The sequence below is a fragment of the Phyllobates terribilis genome, unplaced genomic scaffold (genome assembly GCF_046119375.1).
Source record: "Phyllobates terribilis strain yellow unplaced genomic scaffold, ASM4611937v1 Scaffold_2__4_contigs__length_985480577, whole genome shotgun sequence".
In the NCBI taxonomy this organism is placed as follows: Eukaryota; Metazoa; Chordata; class Amphibia; order Anura; family Dendrobatidae; genus Phyllobates; species Phyllobates terribilis.
Window position 1 is genome coordinate 144,366,270 of NW_027362762.1, and position 24,351 is coordinate 144,390,620.

The 24,351-nt window shown below is 44.8% G+C and overlaps 1 protein-coding gene across 3 annotated transcripts in view; it reads right to left on the reverse strand.

Annotated features, from left to right (window-relative positions):
• Positions 1–225: 225 nt before the first annotated feature.
• Positions 226–24,351, reverse strand: part of ITGB7 (integrin subunit beta 7) — a 129,888-nt gene continuing 105,762 nt past the window's right edge. For 2 of the 3 annotated variants that reach the window (XM_073669955.1, XM_073669950.1), the window contains 5 exons: positions 22,839–23,044; positions 19,114–19,336; positions 16,280–16,497; positions 7,175–7,335; positions 226–898 (listed from right to left, as the gene is read on the reverse strand). In XM_073669955.1, the coding sequence (XP_073526056.1) occupies positions 833–898; positions 7,175–7,335; positions 16,280–16,497; positions 19,114–19,336; positions 22,839–23,044 (874 nt within the window). In that variant the 3' untranslated portion in view covers positions 226–832. Of the gene's footprint in view, positions 899–7,174; positions 7,336–12,747; positions 12,832–16,279; positions 16,498–19,113; positions 19,337–22,838; positions 23,045–24,351 lie in introns of those variants that run through there. The other variant, XM_073669948.1, reaches the window with a different exon arrangement.

Sequence of the window (24,351 nt, forward strand, 5' to 3'; positions counted from 1 at the left end):
TGCAAATAAGGCTGCAGATCTGAAGCCTCTGTCATTCCAGCTCTATTCCTCACCCAGCGTCACCTCCTCCTGCTTGACTGACGGCTCCTTAGCCTCTGTGCTGAGTGACTTTAGATAATTAGTTAAGAAGGAGGAGGTGGTGCTGGGTGGTGAATAGAGCTGGAGTGACAGAGGCTTCAGATCTGCTGCCTAATTTGCATATCCAATCAAAAGCTGATTTCTCAGTAATGGAGAAACGGACTGGCCATGTAAAGGTATTGCGGGATTTGCCTTTGAAAGAGCTGCCTGAGCATATATAAATAGTTTGGGGATTAGATCCTGCTGACAGATTTAAAGGTCTAAATTAATAAAAGGGGTCTGTCATTTGTGACCCCCATCAATTAGCTAGAGCAGAGAGCAGCTAAGCCACACAGTGTCTTTCTCATTGCTTTATATGGACAGCCTACCGGTTTCAATGGACACTTCAGCTCTCCTGGTTGGAGTTGCAGAGATTCAAGGCTTTCTGCCGAGCTTCTGCACAAATATCTGCTGATCACCGGGGGTCACAGCAGAAGGACCCTCTTTAATCCGCTTTCCATCAGGGCAACGCTTCTAACATACAGCGTCAAGCGCTAAAAACCCCTTTGAAACCAATTGGTTTATCTGTCTCCAGTATAAATTACTGTGTTTTTCATCAGAATTGCTAACTTTTGTATTTCAGCACAGTCTAGGGGCCTATTGGTGTTTCCTCGTTCTCCGAAACCCTAGTTGTTTTATTGACTGACTTTATAACGTTGGTTTTATATCTCCTAATAGTATTGTCTGGTCCATTCCAGGTGTGAGGAGATGCCAGTTATTCTTGGTTGAAATTTGGGTTGACCACTGTAGTTGTAGCACTTTTATAAAGTGGGTTTTGTGCCTGTAAAAAAAAAGACAAAAACAAACAAAAAAATCAATAGTTTATTCTTTGCACTCGCACAAGAGTTTAGTGACTATATAAAATTACATGGACAAAGGTTGGTGAAATCCAGGGTGACAAATTTTTATACTTATTGGATTGTAAAAGTATATTGCCTATATCATTTTTTAACAAAACTATTTTGTGAAACATCACTTTTTTCTAATCTGCTCTTATTTTCTAATTGTATATTTTATTTTTCAATTTTCTGTACATAATTATTGTAGCATTGGTGTCTCTGCCTCCTGCCGGGCAGAGACACCATTCCCTTCACCACCGCGGTCCTGGTCCGGCATCTTTCTGCTGCGCTTCCGCTGCTGCTGTGGCGCGCACCGCGCGCAGCTTCCCGGCCACTGTGCTTTGGGCGTGAGCGCGCACGCTCCCTCCCTCTAAAAGGGGAAGTGCGTGCCGTCCTAAAGAGTCCCCGGCCAATGGCTGGAGGACTTCCCCTATATAAGCCACCTCCTCCAAAATGGAGGTGCCTGTGCAAGGTTGTTTTGTGTGCTAACACTTTCCTCAGCCCTCAGGTCCTGCTGCCTGTCAGTCCAGCCACCCAGCCTGTCTAACAGTCCAGCCCACCAGTCTGTTACCAGCCATGCCCGCCAGCCTACCTACCTGGAGCACCTGCCCGTAACCTGCCGTGCCCACCAGCCTGCCTGCCTGGAGCACCTGCCAGTTACCAGCTGTGCCCGCCAGCTTGCCTACCCGGAGCGCCTGTCTTGCTATCTGCCGTACCTTCCTGCTTATCTACCTGGACCACCCACCAGCCTTCCTGCCGTGCTCATCCGCTGTACCGGTCAGCTCCTGTCATCTGACCCGTGAGAGCCACCTGCTCTCACACAAGGTCGGTCCCAGAGTGCCACCTGGTTCACCAGCCCGGTCCCTCCCTGGTTCACGGAGTCGACTAAACCGCCGTGTGACCTGGGTCGGTCCGAGTAGGCACTTAGTTACGCCCCTCTGGTCCCTCCTTGCACCTAAGCACAGAGGTTCCACCACCCGGACCCGTAACAGTTTGCACAGGCCATGGAACCTGGTGGCTCCCAGGCTCCTTCGCTCTCAGACCTGTACCAATAGGTCTCTCGCCAGAGATCCCAACAGGATACTATCCTGTCCTATCTGCGGACAGTCAACTCCCGCCTGGACGCGCTGTCCACCCTGACTGTGTCCGTCTCTAACCGAGCGGCATCCGCTTCAGCGGCACCTCAACCCAGCTTTGGACCCCGGCTCTCTGCACCTTCACGTTTTGGTGGTGACCCCGTCCTATGTCGGGGCTTCATAAATCAGTGCACGCTGCACTTTGAACTCCTGGCACACCAGCTCACCTCCGACCGGGCCTAGGTGGTGTTCATCATGTCTCACCTCACCGGAGAGGCTTTGGCGTGGCTTAACCCTCTGTGGGAAAAAGGGGATCCCCTGGTGTCCGATCTTCAGGCTTTCCTCGCTGCCTTCCGGAAGGTCTTCGATGAGCCCGGACGAAAATCTTCTACTGCCTCCTCACTTCTCCGTCTCCGCCAAGGGAGTCTCACAGTGGGCCAGTATGCCGTACGTTTCCGAACCCTCGCATCTGAACTTGCCTGGAACAATGAGGCTCTGGTGTCCACCTTTTGGGAGGGCCTTTCCGGACGAATCAAGGATGAGCTAGCCAGTCGTGATATACCTTTCACCCTGGATGACCTGGTGTCATTAGCTACCCGGATTGACATCCATTTACTGGAACGTGCTAAGAAGACAACCTGGGAGAGAAGATTTCTGCGTCTCGCTCCAACCTTCCAGAGACCAGTCTCGCAGCCAGCAATTCCCTGGGCATGTTCGTCTGAGCCCATGCAAATTGACCAAACCAAGATGGTCAAGTCTCGCCTGGAGACACGCCTGGCCGAGGGGAGTTGCTTCTACTGTGGCAGTATAGAGCATCTGATCCGTTCCTGCCTGGTGAGGCTGGGAAACTCCAGTGTCTAGGACCGCTCGGAGAGGTCGTCCTAGGCAAGAGAAAATCCTCTCCGTCCTTGACTTTGTCTGTTTCCATTTCCAGTGGTGAGACCCGCTTCTTTGTGACTGCCCATCTGGATTCCAGAGCCGCTGGGAACCTCATTCAACAGGCCGTTGTGGAGCGTCATCAGATTCCTACCGTACGTCTGGCTGAACCGTTGGCCGTTGCCTCTGTGGATGGGAAGCTTCTCCCGGAAACCATCTTGCTTTTTACTGAGCCTGTAACCCTTCAGGTGGGAATGCTTCACTCGGAGAAGATCTCTTTTCATGTGCTGCCCGGTCTCTCTCACTCCTTCTTGCTTGGTCTACCTTGGGTACAAAGACATGAGCCCGTCCTGAATTGGAAATCTGGTGAAGTGCTCCGTTGGGGTCAGGAATGCCATGAGTCCTGTCTGGTTCCGGTTCGTCCTGCTTGACCCCCGTCTACTCCGGCTAATCTACCGTCTCTCTACGTCCTTATATCGATTACAGGGGCCTAAACCAGATTACCATCAAAAATAAGTACCCCCTGCCTCTCATCTCAGAGCTGTTTGACCACCTTAAAGGCACGAAGATCTTAACCAAGCATGATCTTCGTGGGGCTTACAATTTGGTCCGGATTCGCCAGGGAGATGAGTGGAAGACGGCATTCAACACCCGAGACGGTCACTACGAATACCGTGTGATGCCCTTTGGTCTCTGTAATGCTCCAGCCGTCTTCCAGGAGCTGGTTAAAGACATCTTCCGAGATCTCCTGTATTCTTGCGTGGTGGTGTACCTGGACGATATCTTGGTTTTCTCTCCGGATCTGCCTTCACACCGGAGGGATGTTCGTCAGGTTCTGCTGAGGCTCCGGAAGAACCGCCTGTACGCTAAATATGAGAAATGCCTCTTTGAGCAGACCTTTCTGCCGTTCCTGGGTTATATTATCTCAGACACAGGTGTGCAGATGGATCCCGAGAAGGTGTCTGCCGTCTTAAAGTAGCCCCGACCGGAGGGGTTGAAGGCGATTCAACGATTCCTGGGCTTCGCAAACTATTACCGCCTCTTCATCCCTCATTTCTCCTCCCGGACTGCTCCCATCTCTGCGCTCACCCGTAAAGGAGCAAATCCCAGGGACTTCCGAAGCGGAGAAGGCCTTCGTCTCCCTTAAACAAGTCTTCTCTTCCGCTCCTGTGCTTCACCGTCTGGATTGCAACAAGCAGTTCTTCCTGGAGGTTGATGCCTCATCCTCCGGGGCCGGAGCAGTGCTCACCCAGAAATCCTTGTCCGGGCGAATGGTGACCTGCATTTTCTTCTCTAAACTCTTCTCCTCTTCCGAACGTAACTACTCTATAGGAGATAGAGAACTGCTGGCCATCAAGTTAGCGCTGGAGGAGTGGCGCTATTTGCTTGAGGGGGCTCTGCACCCGGTGGTCATCTACACTGACCATAAGAACCTTGCTTATTTGCAGAACTAAAGACTAAATCCGCGTCAGGCCAGGTGGTCTCTATTCTTTGCCCGACTCTGCTTCACTCTGCACTACCGCCCGGCGGACAAGAACATTAAAGCCGAAGCTCTATTCTGCTCATTCCTGTCTACCGACCAAGAGGAGGAGCCTCTACATATCATTGACCCCTCCAAAGCCCTGGGCTGAGTTTTCCTATAACAACCATGAGAGCGAGTCTTCTACTAAATCCCTGTTTTTTGTGGTCTACGGTCGACACCCCCTGATTCTGTTTCCCGTCTCCTCTTCAGTGGACAATCCTGCCGCGGAGTCTCTCGTCAGCGAATTTTTGGCTATTTGGGAAGACACTAGATCTGCGCTTCAGTCCTCCGAGCGGATGAAGAAACATGCTGATAAGAGACGTCTGGATCCGCTTCAATTCTGTCTGGGAGACAGTCTGGCTTTCCTCCAAATATGTTCGTCTCAAGATACCTTCTCATAAGTTGGGTCCGCGGTTCATCGGTCCGTTCGAGGTTCTGAACCAAATTAATCCCGTGGCTTACAAGGTGAAACTCCCGGTCACCTTACGGATTCCCAACTCCTTTCATGTATCTCTCCTCAAACCAGTTGTCCTTAATTCTTTCTCTGACGACCCAGGTACCAGCCCAGCTCCAGTCTCCGCTGAGGACGTCTTTGAGGTAGAGAACATTTTGGCCACCAAGCGGGTAAGAGGAAAGACTTTCTTTCGTGTGGATTGGAAGGGGTTTGACCCGGAGGAGAGGTCTTGGGAACCCAGGGAGAACATTCATGCCCCTCATTTTCTTAAAAAATTCTCGTGGGCCTTAAGAAGACGGGGCGTAAAGGGTGTGGGGTGGGGGGTACTGTAGCATCGGCGTCTCTGCCTCCTGCCGGGCAGAGATGCTGTTCCCCTCACCACCGCGGTCCCGATCCGGCGTCTTCCTGCTCCCCACCTGCCGCTGCTGTGGCGCGCACAGCTTCCTGGCACTGTGCTTAGGGCGCGAGCGCGTGCGCTCCCTCCCTCTTAAAGGGGCTGCGCGCCGTCCTAAAGAGTCCCCGGCCAATTGCCAGAGGACTTCCCCTATATAAGGCACTTCCTCCAAAATGGAGGTGCCTGTGCAAGGTTGTTGTTTTGTGTGCTAACACTTTCCTCACCCCTCAGGTCCCGCTGCCTGTCAGTCCAGCCCGCCAGTCTGTTACCGGCCGTGCCCGCCAGCCTGCCTACCTGGAGCACCTGCCAGTAACCTGCCATGCCCGCCAGCCTGCCAACCAGGAGCACCTGCCAGTTACCTGCTGTGCCCGCCAGCTTGCCTACCCAGAGCACCTGTCTGGCTTTCCGCCATACCGCCCTGCTTATCTAACCGGACCACCCGCCAGCCTTCCTGCCGTGCTCATCCGCTGTACCGGTCAGTTCCTGTCATCTGACCCGTGGGAGCCACCTGCTCTCACAAAAGGTCGGTCCCAGAGTGGCACCTGGCTCCCCTGCCCGGTCCCCCCATGGTTAACGGAGTCGACTAAGCCGCTGTGTGACCTGGGTCGGTCCGAGTAGGCACTTAGTTACGCACCTCTGGTCCCTCCTTGCACCTAAGCACAGAGGTTCCACCTCCCGGACCCATAACAATTATGATTGGTGGCCATCTTGCCTTCGCTTCTGTTACCTTACAGCAGTCACATTGACATAGGAAGCAATATATAGGATATGTTAATTGACTTCTATTGGAGAGTATTCCTGGCATGCTTGTACAGTGGGTATTGCCCAGGAAGGTGGAGGAGGCACCTGTACACCTGCCTGAGACAATTATGGGATTACTTCTAAAAAAATGATCTCTACAGGACTGGAAATATCAGCTTATTCTGAGGCTCACAGTAAAAACTCTTAGGATTTTTCTTAATATAGCTAATAATATGGAAAATTAATAAAAGAAGCAAAAAAAAAATACTATAAAAACTTAATACAAACAATAGGTCAGGAGTAATAGACAGGTTCAAGTCTAACTTTAACTGCTTTCTCTAAAACATGAAGTTATTCCAAGTGTGGCCCTCAAACCTACTGGCACATTGAGTACCAACAGATTTGTTTTAGATCCCTGTGACATTGGGACATGCATCTGTGTGGACCTTTCACTGTTTTTATTTTATTTATTTTTATTTAAATTGAGTAAATCCTTAAACTGATGTTTCCACACTGATTCTGGGACAATTTTTGTTTTTCTTCTGTGCCCCTTCGTTCCAAAGTTATGCCCCTCGGCAATAATGTTGCAAATTTCCCCTTCAACCATTTGAGTGTATAGCAGAAAACCTCACTGTGGGCGTTTGCTTTTTCTCCTCTGACCCTGGCCAATCAAAATACAGCCACACCCACAGAAGTACTGTGGTACACGCCCAGATGGATGTTGGGAAAATGCACATCTTCAATAACAGAGGGCATAACTTTGAAACTAAACGGCACAGAAGAAAAAAATAAAACTATTCCAGAATCAGGGAAGCGGCACCAACTGGAGGAGCTACTCAGCTTAAATGAAAAAATCCAGTGAAATGTCCCCTTTAAGCCAGACGCAGAATATTGGTGTGTAGCAGGCTATAGATAACATGTTTGTGTCATGGATTGGTTTTATAAAATTCTATGATCGTGTGCATGAAGCCTTTTTAAAGTAAAACAATTTATAGCAACAGACACAAGGATTATTTCATAAAATATTTTAAATAATACTATTATTTATGGACAATATATGAGAAGCCATGGTCATTGGCATTATGTTTGGTGGTAGGAAGAGACTTATTTTATTCACAGACGGAAACACGAAGTTGAGGAGAACTTTATACTGACATCATTCCACTGTTCCTGGCTTCGGGCTTTCATAAAGCGGCCGTACTCCTTCCGGTCGTACACTTCAACAGTGACTCGATACAAAAGAATAACGAGTAACCCAAAGAACACTATACCCAGAACCAAGCCCAGAATGAGTTGCTGTGTATGATCTTGAAACTCTGTAAAAAAAAAAAAAAAAAAAAATGTATATAGTATCCAGCATCCAAAGCAAAGATATTGGAGATTTTACTTTAATTACTGATTTACCACTGACATCTGGAATATACTGTCACCATGCTTATTAAAAATTTAGTCAAGTCGGAGTCTTTCTACCTGGATTACAATATATATATATTTACAGTACAGACCAAAAGTTTGGACACACCTTCTCATTTAAAGATTTTTCTGTATTTTCATGACTATGAAAATTGTACATTCACACTGAAGGCATCAAAACTATGAATTAACACATGAGGAATTATATACTTAACAAAAAAGTGTGAAACAACTGAAAATATGTCTTATATTCTAGGTTCTTCAATGTAGCCACCTTTTGCTTTGATGACTGCTTTGCACACTCTTGGCATTCTCTTGATGAGCTTCAAGAGGTAGTCACCGGAAATGGTTTTCACTTCACAGGTGTGCCCTGTCAGGTTTAATAAGTGGGATTTCTTGCCTTATAAATGGGGTTGGGACCATCAGTTGTGTTGTGCAGAAGTCTGGTGGACACACAGCTGATAGTCCTACTGAATAGACTGTTAGCTGCTTTTTCTTGCCATAATACAAATTCTAAGTAAAGAAAAACGAGTGGCCATCATTACTTTAAGAAATGAAGGTCAGTCATTGGGAAAATTGGGAAAACTTTGAAAGTGTCCCCAAGTTCAGTTGCAAAAACCATCAAGCGCTACAAAGAAACTGGCTCACATGAGGACCGCCCCAGGAAAGGAAGACCAAGAGTCACCTCTGCTTCTGAGGATAAGTTTATTCGAGTCACCAGCCTCAGAAATCGCAGGTTAACAGCAGCTCAGATTAGAGACCAGGTCAATACCACACAGAGTTCTAGCAGCAGACACATCTCTACAACAACTGTTAAGAGGAGACTTTGTGCAGCAGGCCTTCATGGTAAAATAGCTGCTAGGAAACCACTGCTAAGGACAGGTAACAAGCAGAAGAGACTTGTTTCGGCTAAAGAACACAAGGAATGGACCAGTGGAAATCTGTGCTTTGGTCTGATGAGTCCAAATTTGAGATCATTGGTTCCAACCACCGTGTATTTGTGCGATGCAGAAAAGGTGAACGAATGGACTCTACATGCCTGGTTCCCACCGTGAAGCATGGAGGAGGAGGTGTGATGGTGTGGGGGTGCTTTGCTGGTGACACTGTTGGGTATTTATTCAAAATTGAAGGCATACTGAACCAGCATGGCTACCATAGCATCTTGCTGCGGCATGCTATTCCATCCGGTTTGCATTTAGTTGGACCATCATTTATTTTTCAACAGGACAATGACCCCAAACACACCTCCAGGCTGTGTAAGGGCTATTTGACCAAGAAGGAGAGTGATGGGGTGCTACGCCAGATGACCTGGCCTCCACAGTCACCAGACCTGAACCCAATCGAGATGGTTTGGGGTGAGCTGGACCGCAGAGTGAAGGCAAAAGGGCCAACAAGTGCTAAGCATCTCTGGGAACTCCTTCAAGATTGTTGTGAGACCATTTCCGGTGAATACCACTTGAAGCTCATCAAGAGAATGCCAAGAGTGTGCAAAGCAGTCATCAAAGCAAAAGGTGGCTACTTTGAAGAACCTAGAATATAAGACATATTTTCAGTTGTTTCACACTTTTTTGTTAAGTATATAATTCCACATGTGTTAATTCATAGTTTTGATGCCTTCAGTGTGAATGTACAATTTTCATAGTCATGAAAATACAGAAAAAGCTTTAAATGAGGTGTGTCCAAACTTTTGGTCTGTACTGTATATGGTGTAAATATTAATCTGTGTCCAGAATAAAGGTGTACACCCAAATGTTGAAGAAGTGAAGAGGATCCTCTTTTAATCTCCCAAATAAGCTACAGCTCAGCTCTCTATGAAGCCTTTCTTAAGCAGCCCATATATAAAATATATATGTATACATAAATATACATATACATACAGTACAGACCAAAAGTTTGGACACACCTTCTCATTTAAAGATTTTTCTGCATTTTCATGACTATGAAAATTGTACTTTCACACTGAAGGCATCAAAACTATGAATTAACACATGTGGAATTATATACTTAACAAAAAAGTGTGAAACAACTGAAAATATGTCTTATATTCTAGGTTCTTCAAAGTAGCCACCTTTTGCTTTGATGACTGCTTTGCACACTCTTGGCATTCTCTTGATGAGCTTCAAAAGGTAGTCACCGGAAATGGTTTTCACTTCACAGGTGTGCCCTGTCAGGTTTAATAAGTGGGATTTCTTACCTTATAAATGGGGTTGGGACCATCAGTTGTGTTGTGCAGAAGTCTGGTGGATACACAGCTGATAGTCCTACTGAATAGACTGTTAGAATTTGTATTATGGCAAGAAAAAAGCAGCTAAGTAAAGAAAAACGAGTGGCCATCATTACTTTAAGAAATGAAGGTCAGTCAGTGTGAAAAATTGGGAAAACTTTGAAAGTGTCCCCAAGTGCAGTTGCAAAAACCATCAAGCGCTATAAAGAAACTGGCTCACATGAGGACCGCCCCAGGAAAGGAAGACCAAGAGTCACCTCTGCTTCTGAGGATAAGTTTATCCGAGTCACCAGCCTCAGAAATCGCAGGTTAACAGCAGCTCAGATTAGAGACCAGGTCAATGCCACACAGCGTTCTAGCAGCAGACACATCTCTACAACAACTGTTAAGAGGAGACTTTGTGGTAAAATAGCTGCTAGGAAACCACTGCTAAGGACAGGCAACAAGCAGAAGAGACTTGTTTGAGCTAAAGAACACAAGGAATGGATATTAGACCAGTGGAAATCTGTGCTTTGGTGCTTTGGTCTGATGAGTCCAAATTTGAGATCTTTGGTTCCAACCACCGTGTCTTTGTGCGACGCAGAAAAGGTGAACGGATGGACTCTACATGCCTTGTTCCCACCGTGAAGCATGGAGGAGGAGGTGTGATGGTGTGGGGGTGCTTTGCTGGTGACACTGTTGGGGATTTATTCAAAATTGAAGGTATACTGAACCAGCATGGCTACCACAGCATCTTGCAGTGGCATGCTATTCCATCCGGTTTGCAATTAGTTGGACCATCATTTATTTTTCAACAGGAAAATGACCCCAAACACACCTCCAGGCTGTGTAAGGGCTATTTGACCAAGAGGGAGAGTGATGGGGTGCTACGCCAGATGACCTGGCCTCCACAGTCACCAGACCTGAACCCAATCGAGATGGTTTGGGGTGAGCTGGACCGCAGAGTGAAGGCAAAAGGGCCAACAAGTGCTAAGCATCTCTGGGAACTCCTTCAAGATTGTTGGAAGACCATTTCCGGTGACTACCTCTTGTAGCTCATCAAGAGAATGTCAAGAGTGTGCAAAGCAGTCATCAAAGCAAAAGGTGGCTACTTTGAAGAACCTAGAATATAAGACATATTTTCAGTTGTTTCACACTTTTTTGTTAAGTATATAATTCCACATGTGTTAATTCATAGTTTTGATGCCTTCAGTGTGAATGTACAATTTTCATAGTCATGAAAATACAGAAAAATCTTTAAATGAGAAGGTGTGTCCAAACTTTTGGTCTGTACTGTGTATATATATATATATATATATATATATATATATATATATATATATAACACAGCGATACCAATAGATTATTTTGTGCAAAAAGTGCTCTTTTTATTAGCCCATATGGCAATGTTTCAAACCTATCATAGAGGCTTTCTCATGTTCTGTTCTAGGACTAAAATGTTGCCACGTGGGATAATAAGAAGACCACTGTTTACACGGAATAATCTTTTAGAGTGCTGCCGCCTTTTCTATTATATGTTAAACACTTTTTTGGGTTCATGTCTTGGAGGCCTTGCTGCCTGCATTTATATACTTTAGTGCTGCTTCATTATTTTTCTATACTAATATATCATACTGAGTGGCGGTCTGGCAGTAAGGGCCATCATACTAAGTAGGGGACTGGCATTGGAGACCATTATTCTGATTAAGGGGTTCTGGGAGCATCATACTGAAGGGCAATCATACTGTGTAAGTGGCTGTGGGAGCATAATAGTTATGTGCCAACATACTGTGAGGGGGGCAATGATACTGGGTGGGTATCATATTGAGTGATGGCAGTGGGGGCATCATACTGATAGGTGTGGGGTTATTATATTCTGTGTGTGGGGGTAATGGCATTTTTGAGAGCATCAAACTCTATAATGCCCATGAAAAGGGTTTTCGTGGGTGAGAACACTAATGGTCTTCTATAGGGGCATAGTTACAGTGGAATTCATGACTCAGACTGGGGTGTCTGGGCCCCACCCTACATCTATATGAAAATACCTGTTAGCTGTTATCCCTGTTCTAGTGGAGCGTCGACTGTAAATCACAGGCGGCTCCTACACATCTACTGTGCATCGCTATAACTGGGATGTACAATGATGATAGTTTGCATTAAAGAGCTTTTTTGGTTAAAACAAGTTATCACCGATCCGTGGGCTCCACAGGATGGGTGATAACTTATTGATTGTTTAGGTCCTACCTTGGGAAAACGCACCGATCGAAAGAATTGGAAAGTTTTATCCCTGACTGGACACTTTTATCCCCATTTTAAAATGCAGCTGCAGGTGGGATGTCTGACGACTGAGGGACTGAATGGATCAGTGGTCAAATCACACATGCCGCTCCAGTCTAATGGGGATAAAAGCTCCACATTCTGCCAATTGGGTCCCAATGGTCAGACCCCCACTAATCAATAATTTATCACTTAAGCTGTGGAGAGGTGATTACTTTTTTTCACGGGAAAACCCCTGTAAGTGCATCTCTGGTCCAAGTATTTAATCTCTAATGGAAATAAAGAATCTTCTCCTAATTAATATCAGAGAGAACAAATGATCGCCATACACAACACAATCCACTATACCAAGACCAATAATACCACATACAAAAGGGACAAATACCGCCACACCATGACCAGACCACATATTACCACCACATAGTGATCGAATACTACAATACTGATCATGAATATAAACCACAATACTAACACTGTTATTACCACCAGTGACATTATACACAAGAGCTCTGTATATAATATACAGTGTATAGTGTAAGTGTACAGGTAAAACAGTGATCACCAGTGACATTATACACAGGAGCTCTGTATATAGTGTCAGCATACAGGTAATACAGTGATCATCAGTGACAATATACACAAAAGTTCTGTATATACAGTAGTGTCAGCATACAGGTAATACAGTGATCACCAGTGACATACACAGGAGCTCTGTATATAGTGTCAGTGTACAGGTAATACAGTGATCACAACTGACATTATACACAGGAGCTCTGTATATACTATATACTGTATAGTGTAAGTGTACATGTAATACACTGACTCACCAGTGGCGTCTCTAGGTGAAGTCCTTCATCTTCGCTTTTTTTTTCTTCGTCTGGCACAGACCGCCATTACTTCTCCCAGACAGGGCTCGTCTCTGCAGAAAATAACACAGTTATCAATAGCTGATCTCTTCTAGACCATATTCCCCACTTTTTCTCCAACTTCTACACTACACAAGATGAAGATAAAAAGTGTCATAGTGCCGCCTGCACAGTAACAGGATCTTCCTTTTGTTCCCCCTCATGGAAAAAAGTTTCCTAAAACGTAAATTATATTACAGAAGTAATAATGTTCTTAATTGCACCCTAAAGTAATTAAGTTCCCCACTTGCCACCATAAATTAATAATGTACAGTACAGACCAAAAGTTTGGACACACCTTCTCATTTAAATATTTTTCTGTATTTTCATGACTATGAAAATTGTACATTCACACTGAAGGCATCAAAACTATGAATTAACACATATGGAATTATATACTTAACAAAAAAAGTGTGAAACAACTGAAAATATGTCTTATATTCTAGGTTCTTCAAAGTAGCCACCTTTTGCTTTGATAACTGCTTTGCACACTCTTGGCATTCTCTTGATGAGCTTCAAAAGGTAGTCACCGGAAATGGTTTTCACTTCACAGGTGTGCCCTGTCAGGTTTAATAAGTGGGATTTCTTGCCTTATAAATGGGGTTAGGACCATCAGTTGTGTTGTGCAGAAGTCAGGTGGACACACAGCTGAAAAGAAACTGGCTCACATGAGGACCGCCCCAGGAAAGGAAGACCAAGAGTCACCTCTGCTTCTGAGGGTAAGTTTATCCGAGTCACCAGCCTCAGAAATCACAGGTTAACAGCAGCTCAGATTAGAGACCAGGTCAATGCCACACAGAGTTCTAGCAGCAGACACATCTCTACAACAACTGTTAAGAGGAGACTTTGTGCAGCAGGCCTTCATGGTAAAATAGCTGCTAGAAAACCACTGCTAAGGACAGGCTACAAGCAGAAGAGACTTGTTTGGGCTAAAGAACACAAGGAATGGACATTAGACCAGTGGAAATCTGTGCTTTGGTCTGATGAGTCCAAATAGGAGATCTTTGTTTCCAACCACCGTGTCTTTGTGCGACGCAGAAAAGGTGAACGGATGGACCCTACATGCCTGGTTCCTACCGTGAAGCATGGAGGAGGAGGTGTGATGGTGTGGGGGTGCTTTGCTGGTGACACTCTTGGGGATTTATTCAAAATTGAAGGCATACTGAACAAGCATGGCTACCACAGCATCTTGCAGCGGCATGCTATGTCATCCGGTTTGTGTTTAGTTGGACCATCATTTATTTTTCAACAGGACAATGACCCCAAACACACCTCCAGGCTGTGTAAGGGCTATTTGACCAAGAAGGAGAGTGATGGGGTGCTACGCCAGATGACCTGGCCTCCACAGTCACCAGTCCAGAACCCAATCGAGATGGTTTGGGGTGAGCTGGACTGCAGAGAAAAGGCAAAAGGACCAACAAGTGCTAAGCATCTCTGGGAACTCCTTCAAGATTGTTGGAAGACCATTTCCAGTGACTACTTCTTGAAGCTCATAAAGAGAATGTCAAGAGTGTGCAAAGCAGTCATCAAAGCAAAAGGTGGCTACTTTGAAGAACCTAGAATATAAGACATATTTTCAATTGTTTCACACTTTTTTGTTAAGTATACAATTCCGCATGTGTTAATTCATAGTTTTGATGCCTTCAGTGTGAATGTACAATTTTCATAGTCATGAAAATACAGAAAAATATTTAAATGAGAAGGTGTGTCCAAACTTTTGGTCTGTACTGTATGTTCCTCAATCTGGTCCCCAAACAGTAATTAAGTCCCCCAGCCTGGCCCTCAATGAACCTTGTCCAGCCTGGTCCCCCATGTTCCTTGTCCAGCCTGCCCCCCCATATATTCATCCTGGCGCCCATGTGTCCAGCCTGTCCCCCCATATATCTATTCTGGCCCCCATGTGTCCAGCCTGCCGTCCTATACATCCATCCTAGCCCCCATGTATCCAGCCTGCCCCCCCCCCCCCCCATATATCCTTCCTGGCACCCATGTGTCTAGCCGGCCCCCCTATATATCCATCCTGGCCCCCATGTTTCTAGCCTGCCTCCCATATATCTATCCTGGCCCCTATCCCATTCCGCATCCACACACACACAAAAAAAAGATTTCTTACCTTCCTGCGCTCCCAGCGCTGTGTGGTGTCCTCCTCTGCTTAGATCCGATGCGCTCATCCACTCATCTTAAAATGGCCGCCGACCTAGCAGAGGCCGGTGGCTGACTTGAGTGCGTCCGATGCGGCCGGCGCATGACAATGATGTCAGACACACAATCATCAGGTTCATCGGGATGTGCGACGCAGCGGTTCAGGTAATTAACTCTGCGTGCGTGCGCGCCCCTGCAAATACTCTGCCTGCGCTTTTAAGGGGCCCGTGCCCCTAAAAACCGCAGCCTTTTTCTTAAAAACATTTTATTATTTATTCTTCTTCTTTCCCCTCTGGTCTGCAGCAAGGACCTACCGGGGAATTCCCCGATACCCCGCCAGGCCAGTCTGACCCTGCCAGAGAATAATTCTCACACTTTGGCCCCGATTCATCAATGTGTTTACTCCAGAAAACTGGTGTAAAACACTTTCAAAAGTAGCAAAATTTTTACGTTAACACTTAGTTGCGCAAAAATTTGCATGCCACGGTGGGTAACCTGAGGGGGAGCTGAGACAGGGTTATGCCTGCCTGTCAAATTCATCAATAGTGTTGGCGTTTTTACGCCGCAAATGTTAGTCCAGTCTTTGTCTAGAGTAACATTTCTGGAGAAGCTCACGCAATTGAAAAGCTGTGTCAGATTCATTGAGCAGCATGCACATCTTACTAAATTTGGAGCAACTTATTCCTTCACATCCATCATTTAAGACTGGCATACGAAATGGCAGTCGAAAAAAGGTTATCCTGTTCAAGGTTTTTTTCCTCCTACTGAGCTAAGAACTTAGAGGCAGGACGTTGCCCTGTGACGATCTGCCCTGATTCACAGGGCATTCGCTCCTGCCGGCGATTCTTCAGCTTCCTGTGATGTCATGTCAACAGAGCAGCTTCTTCTCTTCCGCTCTGCACTGCCAATATCATACAGACTGACAGCCAGCTTCATGCAACCTAACTACGAGGAGCCGGCGGTCAATCAGCATGCCATCGGCAGTGACACCCTGTCAACAGAGTAGACTGGAAGTGAAATAGCTGCTCGGTTGACGTGAGGTCAAAAGAAGCAGGAGAAACACTGTCGGACCCGGGAGAAACCTTCACAGGGCAGAACAGGCAGATAGTTACTAATGACCGGCCTGTAAGTTCTTAGCCCAATAGGAAAAAAAAAAAAAACTTCCGAATAACCTGTTTAATGAATCGTCGTCTGAGTCCCTAGATTTTATTTTCATTAGCCAGTATTTCCTACTTTCATATAACACATGGTGGATAAGACTATGGATCTAGCTGAAGCTACGTGTAGACACTTTTAACAATGAGCTTTTCACATCATCACCTTGCTTTTCCTTCACAATAATATGAACTAAATCTCCATCTTCCATGGTGTGGAATGTAATTACTGAGCCGCCTTCCCCTTTCTCTTGGCACAAGCCGTCCTTATCCTTCCTATTCCACTCTGTAGCCTTGAGCATGGTGACATTGACGTGCGTGCAGTACAGGCTGCAGTTCTCCTTCAGTGGTCCAGTTGAGAATGCCTTACACTCCACACAGGTGCTGCAGGAAATAGGGGAAAATTAAATGTTACTTTAAACTTTAGTTACATTAACATTCCTTTAAAAGGGTCCTTCATTATACAGTTGTGCTTAAAAGTTTACATACCCCGGCAGAATTTTTGCTTTCTTGGCCTTGTTTCAGAGAACATGAATGATAACGAAAAAACTTTTTCTCCACTCATGGTTATAGGTTGGGTTAAGCCATTTATTGTCAAACTACTGTGTTTTCTCTTTTTAAATCTTAATGTCAACCAAAAAATCCAAATGACCCTGATCAAAAGTTCACATACCCAGGTGATTTTGGCCTGATAACATGCACAGAATTTGAAACAAATGGGTTTGAATGGCTACTAAAGGTAACATCCTCACCTGTGACCTGTTTGCTTGTAATCAGTGTGTGTGCATAAAAGCTGAGTGAGTTTCTGGGATCCAGACAGACTCTTGCATCTTTCATCCAGCCACTGACGTTTCCGGATTGTGAGTCATGGGGAAAGCAAAAGAATTGTCAACGGATCTACGGGAAAAGGTAGTTGAACTGTATAACAGGAAAGGGATAACAAAAAAATATCCAAGGAATTGATAATGCCAGTCAGCAGCTTTCAAACTGTGATTAACAAATGGAAAATCAGGGGCTTTTTAAAAACCAAACCATGGTCAGGTAGACCAACAAAAATTTCGGCCACAACTGCCAGGAAAATTGTTCGGGATGCAAAGAAAAACCCACAAATAACATCAGTTGAAATTCAGGACTCTCTGAAAACTAGCGGTGTGGCTGTTTCAAGATGCACAATAAGTAGGCACTTGAAGAAAAATGGGCTGCATGGTCGAGTCGCCAGAAGAAAGCCATTACTGCCCAAATGCTACAAAGTATCTCGCCTACAATACGCCAAACAGCACAGAGACAAGCCTCAAAACTTCTGGAACAAGGTAATTTGGAGTGATGAGCCCAAAATTTAACTCTTTGGCCACAACCATAAACGTTACATTTGGAGAGAGGTCAACAAGGCCTAAGATGAAAGGAACACCATTCCTACAGTAAAGCACGGAAGTAGATTTCTGATGTTTTGGGGATGTGTGAGCTACAAAGGCACAGGAAACTTGGTAACAGTTGAAGGAAAGATGAATGCAGCATGTTATCAGCAAATACCGGAGGTAAATTAGCACTCAACCCGGAGGCCGCGCATGGGACGTACTTGGACGTTCCAACATGACAAGGATCCAAAACACAAGGCCAAGTTGACCTGTCATTGGCTACAGCAGAACAAAGTGAAGGTTCTGGAGTGGCCATCTCAGTCTCCTGACCTCAATATCATTGAGCCACTCTGGGGAGATCTCAAGAACGCAGTTCATGCTAGACAGCCCAGGATTTTACAGGAACTGGAGGCTTTTTGACAAGAAGAATGGGCAGCTTTACCATCTGAGAAATTAAAGAATCTCATCCACAACTACCACAAAAGACTTCAAGCTGTCATTGATGTTAGAGGGGGCAATACACGGTATTAAGAACTGGGGTATGTGAACTTTTGATCAGGGTCATTTGGATGTTTTTGATTGTCATTAAGATTTAAAAAGAGAAAACGCAGTAGTTTGACAATAAATGGATTCACCCAACCAATAACCATGGGTGGAGAAAAAGTTTTTTTGTTATCATTCATATTCTCTGAAACAAGGCCAAGAAAGGAAAAATTCTGCCGGGGTATGTAAACTTTTGAGCACAACTGTAAGTACACCAAAGACAAAATCAGGACCAGAGGGTTGGCAAGTTCTTATGTGCAACATGTTCTCATTCTGCACTCTCTTTACTGATGTGTTGTCATATCTATCTAAAAATTAAAATGAAATAGCATTAAATAGGGTTTGTACAGAATTAGAAAAACACATAAATATTTTCACTTAGAAATAGTGCCACACCTGTCAGCAGGTTGTATCTGATATTGCCGCTTAGTCCTTTTCCCTTGAATAGAACTGTGTGGCTGTACCAGACATGGTGCTGTTTCTGGAGGAGAGGAGATAAGTTTTCCTAATTCTGTGCAACTCTTTTAGGCAATACATACCTAGTAATATTTAAAGGGGATGTCTGGGCCTTTAACATTGGTGGCCTATCCTTAGGTTAGGTCATCAATGTCTCATCGGTTGTGTTGCCACACCTGGCTGCTCTTCGGTGTCAGCAGCGGCCGGAACAACTCAGTTGTGGAGCTGCACAGCACTGCTCCGTTGACGGAACAGTGGCCACAGCCGGGTACTGCACATCCACTCCCTATTGATTTGACTAGGGGGTGGATGTGCAGTACCCGCCAACATTGGGAGCAGCTGATCAGTGGAGGTGCCGGTTGTCGCACCCTAACTGATCAGACATTGATGACCTATCCTAAAAATAGGCCATCAACTTTAAAGCCATGTTCCTGTGTTTCTAAGCCAGTTTTATCCCATGCAAGTGAACAGTGAATATTTCTATTGAATGACAGCAAGCAGAGATCTTAAAACTATGTTGTACTGATGCAGAAAGTCTATGGAAACATTGCGTTACTTTTCATGATACAAAGTATCTCATTTATTTGCTAATTCCAGAATGATCTGCTATAAACCGTGCACAGTGTAGTAAAACCCTGGTGGTTACCTGTACTTCTGACAAGGGGTCTGGCATCCAGGGCAGTCACTGCATAGTCTGTTAAAGTAGCCTTTGTCGCAGACACATTTATTACATTCGCACTTTCCATGTCCGCTGCATATTCCATCAGGTGTCATACAGGTGCTGTTATCCAGGCTGCAGCCACAGGCAGTGCCGGTGTAGATGGGTGCACACTTACAGGTACCACAGCTGCAAACTCCGCGGGTGAGACCTGAAAATGAAGGAAGAGCATATGTTTACCTGTGACTGCCGATGATAGCCACTATGAACACCGAAAAGGCCTGGTCATAATGGAAGAATAAATCTTGGTCATTTCTCCTTCATAGGGGAAGGAAGTACATGGTTTCCTTGTAAAACGCCTGAAATCTGCAACATTTATGAAATAATCAGTGTCATCAGCAAATTGAGACACGAAGCAGACGTTATGTTCAAACTGACTTTTTGCAGCAAAAAAAATGTTTTTCAAGCAGAAAATGCTTCAAGAAATGCTCCTTTTTGTGGGAGTTTTGGAGGAATTTCCCTTTTCCTGAAGCGATTCATGTGCGTGGCCTTATGGTATACCTGCACATGGAGTTTTTATTTTTTTGAGGCAGTGAAAAATTATGCATTTTCAAGTGAAAATCTCTCCAGGAAAACTCCTTTGAGGAGTTTTTCATTTCTTGAAGATGTTCTGAAAAAATATTTAGAAGACTTTTGATTGGACAGTGCCTAGTTGGAGGGAATTCCATCAGGAGCCACCTCAAAGAATTGACATGCAATTTTTTTTTACCAACAGGCATTTTTCAAAACATGAAGTGGAAAAAAATGCTCAAAACACTGAACATATGAACAGCAACGTGTTTTTACAATAGAAATTAATAAGAGCTTTTCAAGAGTTTTCTTTAAGCAATTTTTCAGCAAACACGCTCAAAAAAACTTCTAAGATAAACTTCATGTGCTCATAGCCTTAAAGTGGTCATCCAAGAATTTATTAAAATGACACGTCACGTAATTCAAACAGCAGCCTGTCCTAGTCACATGTCAGGATGTGCTGTAGTCTGAAGAAACACCGCTCCTGATACCTGTGTCTCAACTGGCAGAGAAGCTATAGGCTAAGCACACATACTTCTGTAGGCAAAGGAGAAGAGCTGTGACAGGAGAGTCCTTTGTGCTCCTGTCACAGCCCTTCTCTGACAGTTCACAGATATGTGTGCTTACAATATAGCTCCTCTGTTATTTGAGGCACAGATCTCAGAAGCTGTATTTCTTCAGACTGCAATCTGTCCTAAAATATGATTGGATGGCTTGCCATGCGAATTACACGATGTGAAATATTTTATTACATTCTTGGAGAAACCCTTTAAAGATATTTTGAAGAGTTTTGGAAGAATTTTTTTCCTGAAGTTTTTTTTTTTGCAACAATTTGAAATTGCTTTTAATTTGTAGCGTATTCCATCAGTATACTTTTAAAGAAGTTGTGTGCACTTTCATTTTCCACTAGTTGTTTTTCAAAACCTCTTCAGGAAAAGTAAAAAAAAGTTCAAAAAATTCTTATGGTTGCAATGTGGATTTCCCATAGAAATGAATAGAAATAGTTTTCCAAGTATTTTTGAAGCAGTTTTGGGGATAATTTTATAGCTGATCCTAAAAAAAACTCTCAAAAATACTCAGCTTGAACATAGCTTATCACTTATTTTTCAAAACCTTTTCAGGAAAATAAATGCTCAAAAATAACTCTTCATATGAACAACAAAATGTATTTTTCATAGAAATTAGTTGGACATAGGTATTGATGACCTATCTAGAGGATAAGTCATCAAGATAGATCAAACAGATAGATGGGGGTCCGACAACCCGGTATTTAGCAGCTCAGTTCAAAGAGTTTACATCCAGCCACCGCCAGAGCAAATAACAGCTGATCGCTGGGGGTGCCGGGTGTTGGTCTCCCTCTGATCTGCTATTGATGACTTATCCTGTGGATAGCACATGGCAATCAATGAATACATGAACACCGGTATTGCTATACATGTTAAAAATGGCATCAAAATGTACCTGTTTAATCGAATATGCATTGTTTTAACATGTAAAAGTAGGCCAATAATTTAAAGCCACATAACCAGGGTAGAAATTAGTTTAAAAAGAAAGATAATTTAATAATTAAGCTCACGTACTGATTTGTCTTATGGGAAGGATCTGAGATGGTTATTTGCTTGCCAGAATGGTCAGGTGCGGAGGAGACTGAGAAAGTAATTTCACCATCTCCTCCATTGCCGGCGTCTGCCAGTGATATCTGAGTGCAGTGCGATGTTTCACACACACCAAAAGAGTTATATGGGTGCGTGCGATCCGAATTTCGCATGCAATTGCAGCATGCTGCGGTTTTTTTTTCAATCCGATTGGAGCTGAAAAAAAAGGTATGAGCACACACTCCTAGATTAAAGAAGTTGTGCATTACTTTAGATTACCCCCCCAATGCATCCCCCCGGATGTAAATACCTTCCATTGCAGATACTGCCTGTGAGCGGCGCTATCGGTGGCAGCTCACAGGCATCACGTGACCCCTCGCTGATGTCACGATAAGTGAGGCGTGACTCAGCGCTGGGGTCCCCGCGGTGGCTGCTGGGTTGTGGGTCAAAGAGGTTACTGTTTTCCCTCACCGTAAATCTCCCATTTAAGAAGGGTCCACAAGTTCTCATTAGGGTTTAGGTCAGGTAAGGAAGGGGCCATGTCATTATACGTTCATCTTTAAAGCCTTTACTGGTAGCCGAGCTGTGGAGACTTTGATGCTGCGATGGAACATTGTCCTGCAAAAATCATAGTTTTCTTGAAAGATGCAGATTTTTTTCTTTACTACTGCTTGAAGAAAGTGTCTTCTAAAAACTGTTAGTAGGTTTGGGAGTTGATTTTGAGTCAATCTTCAAGCCGGAAAGGTCCAACTAGCACATTTGTAATAATACAAGCAATACCCCACCTACACATTCCGGAGTCTGAGTCAAAGTTGAGGTCAGTGACTGTTACTGATCCAGCCATGGGCCCATCCATCTAGTCCATCAAGAGTCAACTCATCTCATCAGTCCATAATCAGATATTTCTTGGCCCAGTCTTGTGTTTTATCTTCTTGTTCAGTGGTGGTCGGTTTTCAGTCTTCCTTACCTTGGCCATGTCTCTGAGCACTGAAGACCTTATAATTCTGGGCTCTCCAGGGAGGTTGCAGTTCTGGAATATGGCAGCACTGGAAGATAATGGCTTAATGGTCACTTCACATTTGATTCTTCTCAAATCTTTGGCAATTAATGTGCGTCTTTTTTTCTCAACAAGTTTTATTGTGGCCCTGTTGACTGATAGTTCTGGATCACACCCCAATATCTTCGCAACTTCAAGAGAGCTGCATCCCTCTATCAGACTTGTAACAATTTTTGAATTTTCACAGTTCATTAAATCTCTTTTTTTGGCCCATTTTGACTGAGGAAAAAAAGCTGCCTAATAATTCTGCACACCTTGATAAATGATGTGATAAAGGGTGTTGTATCCTCGGCCCGCACCCTCCCTCATTACACAAATACCCATCACCTGATCTGCTTCATCCAATAAGCATTCACGTTTATATAGCTTGGAGATGGAAAATCTGCCTAAAAATGATGATATAGTCAAAATATTCCCTTGTCCAATAATTCTGGACACATTAAAATAAATATTTATAATGAAATCACAATGTGAGCAGTTTACTGATTTACCTCCACAGAGCTGTCCTTCATATCTTTCACAGCTGGCATCATCACACTCACAAAACAGTCCTCTAACGTGCTTATTGCACGCACAGCGCCCACATTCACACTTCCCACGACCGTTACATGTCAATGAGCCGTTTTTGCATCCTTCATTGGAATCGGGTCTATTTTGGTTGCATTCACAGTGTTTTCCTTTATATCCGTCTTTGCAGCTGCAAAAGAAAAACGTCACTTAGAAGTATGGATCCAGCAACATGTGGGCTGCAGAGCTGGACATCTACTCTTATCGGAGCTCTTATCCACTGCACCAACCAAACTGAAAGTACGTTATTACCTGAGATGAAGTATTTCTCAAAGGCTAATTGATATAATTCTTGTGTAAGTTTTATTCTGGATGCCTTCATGCACATCAGAAAAACGTTGCAGCCAGATGTTTGCTGGATGTCAATAAGGGATTGGGAAACACAATTTTTTTTTCAAAACCACAGCTCCAGGTATGACTTTTTGCCATTTTGTAGCATTTGTCTCCCATGAACCTCTATTGTTTTTTACCCTCTTCAAAACAACATGTTAACGTGACTTGTGTTTTTGTTTCGGTTTTGATATACCATATTTTTCGGACTATAAGATGCACCGAACCATAAGACGCACCTGGAAAATAGGATTTTTTTTTTTATAAGACGGGGGTCCGCCTTATAGTCCGAATTTAAGGTATTTTACCTGGACGGCGGCCGCAGTGGAGCAGGGTCACAGGAGTCATGGTCCCTTCCTTAGGACGCCAGCGGCAGCAGAAGTGGGGCAATGCTGCGGGCCCTGGGTGGGAGGAGGGGTTGTCCCAGCGGTGTGATGCTGCGGGCCCGGTGTCGGCGGTAAGACAGGTCAGAGTGCGTTGCGTGGAGCAGGGTCCCTTTCTCAGGATGCCAGCAGTGGCAGAAGTGTGGCAATGCTGCAGACCCGGTGTCGTGGTGAGCAGAGCAGAGTGCTTCATTGCTTTCCCGGCAGCCATTTTCCTAAAGCTGTGGGCCGACGAAGGCGACGCGTGCGCAGATGCCCAATCTGCGCATGCGTTGCCTCCGGCGACCATTTTCCTGAAGCTGTGGGCTTCAGGGAAATGGCCATAGGAGGCGGCGTGTGCGCAGATTGGGATCTTGGATCAGCTGATATTTCAATGTGCGCACGCACCACTTCCAGCGGCCAACAGCTTCAGGAAAATGGCTGCTGAGAAAGCAATGATACATTCTGCTCTGCTCATCACCACCACAGCATCGCCACACTTCTGTCGCCGCTGGCATCCTAAAGGAAGCGCTGCAAGGCAGCAGTGCTAACCACTGAGCCACCGTGCTGTGGTTGTGACATAATCAGAGTTTTTTAGATGTAGCAGAGCTCAGAAAGCTGCCCCTGCCCCCACCACAGCTCTCTGTGTACATTGTCTATTGACAGTGAGCTGCTTATCACAAGAAGGGGCAGAGTCAGACCAGGGTTCATTTGGTCCAGGCAGTGATAAGCTCCTGGTGATAAA